Source organism: Vanessa cardui, chromosome 23, assembly GCF_905220365.1.
Source record: "Vanessa cardui chromosome 23, ilVanCard2.1, whole genome shotgun sequence".
NCBI lineage: Eukaryota > Metazoa > Arthropoda > Insecta > Lepidoptera > Nymphalidae > Vanessa > Vanessa cardui.
In genome coordinates, this window is record NC_061145.1 from 3848486 (window position 1) to 3857569 (window position 9084).

General features: G+C 32.7%; 1 protein-coding gene across 1 annotated transcript; it reads left to right on the plus strand.

Moving 5' to 3' along the window:
• The first annotated feature begins 639 nt into the window (after positions 1-639).
• Positions 640-8640, plus strand: LOC124539779 (cecropin-B-like). The gene is made up of 2 exons (XM_047117129.1): positions 640-814; positions 8418-8640. The coding sequence occupies exons 1-2, from the start codon at positions 713-715 to the stop codon at positions 8508-8510; spliced, it is 195 nt and encodes a 64-aa protein (XP_046973085.1). The 5' UTR covers positions 640-712; the 3' UTR covers positions 8511-8640.
• Positions 8641-9084: the final 444 nt, after the last annotated feature.

Here is a 9084-nt window from a genome sequence, read left to right on the forward strand (position 1 = left end):
TATGAACTCATCTTTTGACCAATGTATTTCAGTTAACGAGCATAAAGCCTTATTGCGTTAGAAGCAACAACAGCCTGTAAATTTCCTGTAAATTATAAACACAAATTAAGCACCTGAATATTCAGTGGGCCTGGGTTTGAACCCGCAAACATAGGTTATGATGCACGCGTTGCAACCACTGGGCCATCTCGGCTCGGCGTTGATGCGTTTCAATCGTTCCTTGTTAGATTACATTCATCGACCTTGTACGTCTTAATGATCTTGAACTGTCAAAATATCAGCGTGCGTAATAAAACAAATTAAAGTTATCCTCAAATGCATCAAAATAATAACAGTCAAGTGACGTCATTCGTCAATATCGATATCGGTTCTTAATTCAAAATAATGAGAAGCTAATTAAGCTTTTATCGATACGAAAAAAGTCCCCGAGTGTTTTGAGAAGGGGATTCACAATATTCCTCTGCAATATTATTCATTGACCGCCTTTGACCTCTTATCATTGCACATACTACAACTTAACATGCACGTAACTATTATAATACTGACTCGTATATCAAGGCAATAGCGTCTATATTGCTGTGACATTGAATTGACTAAGAGTTCATTTAACTTGGTCAATTTACTAGTATTTAAAAGATGGTTTGCGATTCCAGAGTCATTCGCATTTCATCGGCTTACCAAGTGTTTCTTTGCTCTTAAGAAAAATACCAAAATGAATTTCGCTAAGATCTTCTTCTTTGTCTTTGCCTGCTTTTTGGCACTCAGTACAGTATCAGCGGCACCCAGCCCTAAATGGAAGATTTTCAAGAAAATTGTAAGTATATGTTTTTCTAATTATTCATTAATAATTTTCGTATATTGACGTGTGGTGATGGCACGTGGATGGGATATGCATTTCTTAACCGATGGCACACCCACACATGTTCAAACACACACACATACACACCCAGAGATAGAGAGAGAGACAGTATGTAACTCTAGGATAATAATAATTTAAAAATAATAATCAACAGTTTTATATCATTAGTTCTTACTCTTACTTTATGTATTTTTTTCAGGAAAAAGTCGGTAGAAACATTCGCGATGGTCTCATCAAGGCAGGCCCTGCGGTTCAAGTCGTCGGCGATGCAACTGCCATCGCCAAGGGATAAACAGCCTTAAAGCTTACGCCATAATAACAAAAATAGCACAATTCTTTTCTCTTCAAACCATTTCATAAAGTCTTCTAGTCTTAAGATTATAATGTATTACTAAGTTACAATAAACTATATTTATTTTTTTAATTTCGTATTTTTTTTCGAATAAATTCTTCATCTAAATAAACTAACTAATGTTAATTCAACATAAGATAATTATTTACTTAAAATTTAAAGGAAACCGTCAAGTAATATAAATCAATACTTCGTTATGTAGTGAAAAATAATGCGTTAAATTGCAATCATATTTCACAAAACCAAAATAAACTTTATTCAAGTGGGCTTTTACAAGCACTTTTGAATCGTTAATTAACAATTAAGCTACCACCGGTTTGGAAAGTAGATTCCACCGAGAAGAACCGGCAAGAAACTCAGTAGTTGTAGTGTAGTACTCTTTTTCAACATTTAAAAAATACAAAGTCAAGTTAGTAAAATACAATTATTTAAATTAATATATCCTGCTTGGAAGTCAACAGGTATTAACTCCACGCTTTTTTATCATTTATAATATCTTGTATCGTTATAATATGCCTTTTTTACCAATGCATATTTTATAAATGATTTGAATTAAACGAAACGGCAAAGTTAAAAATGTCTGCGGTATTTTAAAACAGTTAACAATATTTCGACAGTTTACAATCTGACGCGATAGATTGTAATTTAACGATGTTTGTAATCTTACGGTGACATATATAAATAAACACTTATCAAACCCAACTAAATATATATCGCGACTATTTTACGCGATTTACTATTAATATATTCTAGAAAATAATATTATAAGTGTTATGGTTCTGACGTGTATAAATGTTTTGCTAGTAATTTAACTAACCGATGCAGCCATTAATGCCTTTAATTTTGTTTAATGTATTATGTTATTTTTTTTAATTTTGTTCCGGATAAGTATATTTATGTTAGATTTTATTCATAACATATACGTTTTTAATATTTGATTTTATGTATGTTAGTCTTTTTTTTAATTTTAATAATATGTATCTAATTACTAGTGGAAACTTAGCTATTATATGTAATTTTGTATATTCATATCCCATAAGTTTATCTTATAATTTTTTTTCTAAAATAAAATAAAATAAAAATAAATGTCGTCTAAGAATCCTTAAATATATTTTCTTGGAAGGAATTTTGAGCTGTCGTATCTGAGAGATGGCTGATTAAGCCATTTTTAAATATTGAAGTTGTCTCGACCCAATTTACGTCAAGATAGCGAATCTCAAGGAGTGAGTCCAGTGTTTCCCGAACTCTCGATAATCTGATGAGATGGGGACTCAACACGACTGGGGATCGGAGATCGGGCGCCGGACAAAATAGTGTAACAATTTCAACTTTTTTTTCTCAACCGAAAATTAGTTAAAAAAACTTTGGGAACTATTGTCTCATTAACTAACTATTAGAGCAATGATGTAGTGAAAAATCTATTACAATATAACAGCAAAAGCAAGTATGTTTGTATTTTACCAAACTCGATGACATTTATTACAAAGCAACCTTGATGCCCCAAAAACTAGTACCCAAAACGCCACCGGGCCTAATCTATTTTAAAATGTACCTAAATAGTAGTGAAATTATATTTGCATTAATGTGATAAAAAATAGTAGGACTATATGCTGCCTGTCATATAAAAATGAATCTTTACCAATTTATGAAGAGACTTTGATCAGAAGATGCTTTAACTGATTAAGAGGGCAGTCCTTACGGAGCGCTAAAACAGCACTTACAATTTTTTAAATACCTGAAAACTGGAGCATTGAATATGGATGAAAAATTACATTCAGTATCTTAATAGATATGTCTCATGTTACACATCATGATATATCTAAAATATACATCAATAACCTTGCTAGGTTAAAGATTCCAAATACTGAAATTGACATATTTTATTTTGCTTTTCTGAGCTATTTAGCCAATGATGTTGTAGTAAATAGATATGTTATTAACGCACAAAAAGTGAAGACTAGAAAACGTCCTAATTGGGACGTTTGCCTTTAGTCGTTTTACGTAGTAATACGTCATAATACATCATAATAACGTAGTAATACGTTTTGCGTAATTAAAACATCTAGTTATCCCTTTTACTTATTGTTTTTATCAAGCTATCCTTTTTACTTTTAACGAAAAGTAAAAATAAACTAAAATAATCGGTCCCCGGCGCGGCACACTTTTTTCAGTTGTTTAGTATGGATATAACATATCTGTTTATTAGAATATCATTGTATTTAGCTGATAGTTTATACATTAATTTTTAGTTAAATGGGGTCTCAAAAGTGTACTTTACATGTGTACCAAAAGATCCTTTTAGATCGGCTTAGGTTGTGCGTTGTATGTCAGCCATTCATTAAAATATATTAATGAAATACTTACTTTTAAAAACGAATAAGTATTTGCAGACCTGAAGAAAAATAAAAGAAATTGGTTCACATTTGCTAGTACTGTCCTGGAATGTCACAAGACAATCCTCCTTCATGATGTATATTTTTTTTTACAATTTATAGTATATATTTATAGTTTCATTTCATTTTGTAAAGTTAAGTAATAAATTTTCTTTCATTCATATTGTATTCATGAAGTGTTACTTAAGTATTATGAAACTAATGCTCCTAGTTTCACCTGTTTTAAATTTAGAATATTAAATTAATTAATAATTAATTTAATGTCCTTGTGTATTTCCCTATAGTAAAGTTATAAAAGTTAATAACTCCATAGGAATGGTTTATGGATGTGAACAGCGTGAGAGCGCCGCGGGATAAAATAAACAGCGCTTTTGTTAAAATTAACAGCTCGTATACAGCGTCAATGGTTTAAAAATTGGACGCACTTTTCAAAGCACCGGTGCTGCAAATCTCGAATTATATACTACTTATAAAACGTATTTTAGGGGTTGATCAAAAACGGATGGTTTAGGAGTTCAAGCTTCCTTCATATCACATCTCATCAATTTAGGGACAGCTATTTAGTCGTGAAACAACAACAGACAGACAGAGGTACTCACGCTTTTATAATATTAGCATTATATAAAAAAAATTATTTTAAGTTGTATTTCTATGACTAGCTGACCTTGTCTTTAGTACGGACATCGAATTCTGATCGAAATTTGAAATGAAATGTTCTGTGTATAATACATGGAAAATATAGCAAAGAAACACTGGTAATTTGCAGGAGCTGGCAGGAGGAGTCGGGATGGTCCAGTGGTTAGAATGCGTACATCTTAACCGATGATTGCGGGTTAAAACCCAGGCAATCACCGCTGTTTCATGTGCTTAATTTGTCTTTTTAATTCATCTCGTGCTCAGCGGTGAAGGAAAACATCGTGAGGAAACCTGCATGTGACAAATTTCATAGAAATTCTGCCACATGTGTATTCCACCAAACCCGCATTGGAACAGCGTGGTGAAATATGTTCCAAACCTTCTCCTCAAAGGGAGAGGAGGCCTTTAGCCCAGCAGTGGGAAATTTACAGGCTGTTGTTTTTTGTTGTTGTTGGCAGGAGCTGGATGCGAATATAAAAACGATAACAGTGGCGTGCAATTGTAGAGGCCTATGTCTAGCAGTGGACGAGGATGGGCTGATTGATTGATTGACTGATAATTTTAGAAGTTTCTAATGTGATGTTTACGACATAAACAAATTCTGTAGTATATTTAGTATCAGTATTGCACCCTTGCGAAGCAGGGGCGGATCGCTACTTAATGATACACGATATTCTTAGTTTCATTTTATTTACATTAAATTTTTTTTAATTTTTTTCTTTTATACGAATTTTTCAACATCAATATACACAACCAGAGAGACTTAGCAGAGTTCATCTAGCCATTCACACGTGATTATGTACCAGGAACAATAGGAAATATTATTTATTTATTTATTTAACAGTTTATTAAAATTTGCCAGATACAGTACAGATACAAATATATCAGTCACAGGAAAGCAAAATTTAAAAGGTATGCTTATCCCTATAAGAGATTTCTTCCAGCATACCCAGAAGAGTGAAAATAGACAGAACAGTGAAAGGTAGACAGGCAAGAGTTTACAATTACAAAATAAAACTAAAACAAATACTAAACTAAAAATGAGAAATATATATATATATATATATATATATATATATATATATATATATATATATATATATATATATATATATATATATACATATATAAAAACTTATAATATACATACATATAAATAGATATACACTACTTAATATGCCAAAATTAGGAGACTGATAAGAAATGCTCTTTTAACTTCTTTTTAAAAATGTGAATTGAATTAGAAGTGCGAATCGTGCACGGCAGAGCGTTCCACAAACGCGCTGCTTGCACTGTGAAAGCGGAGGTGTAAAAATTAGAATTATGAGAAGGGATTTGTAGTAGAAGCTGGACATTAGGACGGGAAGGAGAACCAGGAGGATGCAAGAACTTGAAACGTTCTCGAAGGTAATTGGGATATAAGGGATTAAAAAGTATATTATAAAGGAGACATAGAACGTGAGTATCCCTGCGAAGACGTATAGGAAGCCACTTGAGTTCAGCTCGAAATCTAGAGACATGATCAAATTTGCGTAGACCAAAAATGAAGCGGATGCATAAATTTTGTAGCCTCTCAAGTTTATCAAGCAGTTCTTCAGTAGCGTCAAGAAAACAGGAATCAGCATAATCTATCAGAGGAAGCAAAAGAGATTGAACAAGAAGAGTTTTTGTTTTTGTAGGAAGGAAATATTGAAGAGGTTTAAGGGAGTGAAAGGAGAAATTAATCTTTTTACTTACCTCATTGATATGCTTGGACCAGGACAGGTCACTACTGAAAAGAAGACCCAAATTTTTGGCATGCTCGGTATAATTGATTGGTATGCCGTTATATGCCAAAGGAGGAATGCTATTTAAAGAGAGACATTTATGCATATACCGACTTCCAACAATTAATGCCTGCGATTTTGCGGCATTCACGACAAGGCCAAAACTGTTAGCCCAATTGTGAATCCGTTTGAGGTCTTCGTTTATACCAGTAATAGCCGTAGTAACATCCACAACACTAAAGTGGCGATACAATTGTAGATCATCTGCATAAAGGTGAAACTTAGAAGAAATTACCGCTGTTATAGTATTAATGAAGACAGAAAATAAAAGAGGGGATAGCACACTGCCTTGAGGAACGCCCGAATTAAGCGCGCTCCAATTTGAGCTTAATTCACCCAACTGAATGCACTGCGAGCGTCCTCGAAGATATGATTCAAACCAGACACACGCAGAGGATGACACGTTTAAAGATCGTAAAACGCATAAAACAACATCATGATCTACCGAGTTAAATGCTTTGCTAAAATCAAGCAATACAACTACAGTAAGTTGACAATTCTCCATAGCGTATCGAATGTCCTCCGTAACCTTTAGAAGCGCTGTAACCGTGCTGTGACCAGCTCGAAAACCAGACTGCCAAGGGCTCAGGAGACGATTAAACACGAGGTAAAACGCCAACTGTTCGTGAATGATATGTTCCAAAACTTTAGAAAGGAAAGGGAGGATTGAAATTGGTCTATTATTTATATACATATAGATAAATCGAAGAGTTAGGAATTTACTCGTTGTCGGACATGATGATATTCCAAATATAGGTCTAGTGGTCCACGTTCGTAATTTCTTTCTCTCAATATTTTTTGAAATATACCTTTTTCATGTATGACATGTGTTCGAAGTCATATTGACGTCGCCAGTATGTACGTTAAAAAATAAATAAATCGTCATTAAACGTTTTGATGCCTCGACAGATACATATTGTATTGTTTAAAGCCTTCACACAACAGGTCCCCAGCGTTCTATAGCTCAAAGGCTGTAAATTTCTATACGATGGAATTCTCTTCTCTGTATCGGGTATGTATATTTGACAGACTCAGAACTCAATGAGGAACTACTATGATTTCCGTTAATTCACTTGAATTGATTCGATCGAAATTAACAAAATATTTTAATAATATATATGGAAATTTTTAGTAATCTATATGAAACTTATGGCTGTTAATATTGTTTTAAAAAAATTGTTTTCTAAAGAAAACTTGTTACCAATCAACCTGGATTTGAACCCAGAACTTTGGATTAACCGTCCTTTATCTAGCCACTAAGCCAATAGTGCAGTTGATTGGGCATCGTTAAATTGGTGTCTGGGTTTTAAGGCTTGGAAAAAGCCCTTATATCCCACAGTTGGGTCTTCAAAGTTTTCCTGTTAAATAGAAGATTATCTTTTCAAAATACTCAACTTAATTCTACTATATCTCCGATTATCTTGTGTGTTATATATAATAGAATAAAGGAATACAAATAAAAAAAATTGGACGTGTGACATGAATCCGCAAAGTCAGGTTATATCCCCAAACACACAATGTTCTAAAACAATAATAAATGAATATAACATAATTATTATCTAAAAATGTGATTCACCTTTATCTCAAGTCCAGGGAGTTCCCAGTTTAACACCAAACGACCCCTTACAAATATATCAAAAACGTTCTATAAATACCTCATTTATAAAATCAGTCTTATTTGTATTCGACTAACGTTCAAAATTGAATATCACATTTTATAATCAATGGTAACATGTTTGCCGTTCTCGTGATATTATAAAATGTTCAACAGAATTGCTCTCAGAATCCCGAATGTCTTCGACTGAGTGTCAGAGTTACGTTAATAGCATTCAAAATGAATTTCGCCAAGATTTTCTTCTTTATATTCGCCTGCATAGTTCTGACTACAGTTTCTGGAGCGCCGAGTCCCAAATGGAAGCTCTTTAAGAGAATTGTAAGTATGATTTGTTTGATATTTACTCATCGTTTTATTGATCCAAAAAAGGCAGAGTCGTCTAATGGATGGGTGTATGGATGATCCCGGGCAAGTAACATAGATATTTCATGTGTTTTATATACGAAAATGAAGGTCAATTAATTAATTTTAATTTGATTAATTGTAGCATTGATATGACTCAGTTTATTTGTAAACAGTAAAACGGTAAGACATGACTCATATATAATGTATGTTAATAGTTCACGATATCGGACTATGTTTAACTATGTGTTTTTGGATTTTATTTGAGAAATTATTGTTTGAAGTGTAAATTCTATTAGCGTAATGAGTAAATTACGTATATAATAATAAATTTTCTGTCACCATTTGTAAACTCGCTTGCATTTGATACACCATGTAATTTATTTGATTTCAGGAAAAAATCGGTAGAAACGTTCGAGATGGTCTCATCAAGGCGGGCCCTGCGATCCAAGTCGTCGGACAAGCCACCGCCATCGCCAAGGGATAAGCGACCTTAATACCTCAGACATACCAATAAAAATAGCCCAATTCTTTCCTCTTCAAACTGTTTCATGATATCTTCTAGTCGTAAGATTACAATGTATTATTAAGTTACAATAAAAAGTATTTATTTTTTTTATTTTGGTTTATTATTTTTTTTTCTAAAAACAATCATAATACTTTCGAATTTATTTAATAATATAAATGTTCCTGACATTATTAATGCACGTTTGTGTAGATTTACCGTGTTAATCAATCACTTAAATTTATTAATCAATCAAATTTGGCTTAGCGATAGATTATAGTTTGGAAAACCATATTACTTTTTATCCCGGAAAAATATCCGTATCTTACACTCGTTGCTAAAACTGTTGCTATCAAAAAATTTTAGCGGATTAATATCAAATCAAATGTAAAAAAATATAAATCAGTATTACGACTACATATAATAGCATATTATACTGATTTATCACATGCTTAACCGATTATTAGCCAGGCAAGCACGACTATATATATGTGCTTAATTGTGTTCATAATTCATCTCATATGTATGTGGAATATGTTCAAAAGGCCTCCTCTCC

Excerpts from the sequence above, each read along its gene's own strand:
- LOC124539779 (XM_047117129.1), top strand. The coding sequence starts at position 713 with ATGAATTTCGCTAAGATCTTCTTCTTTGTCTTTGCCTGCTTTTTGGCA. Across the intron at positions 815-8,417 it reads GGAAGATTTTCAAGAAAATT|GAAAAAATCGGTAGAAACGT; the intron begins GTAAGTATATGT and ends ATTTGATTTCAG.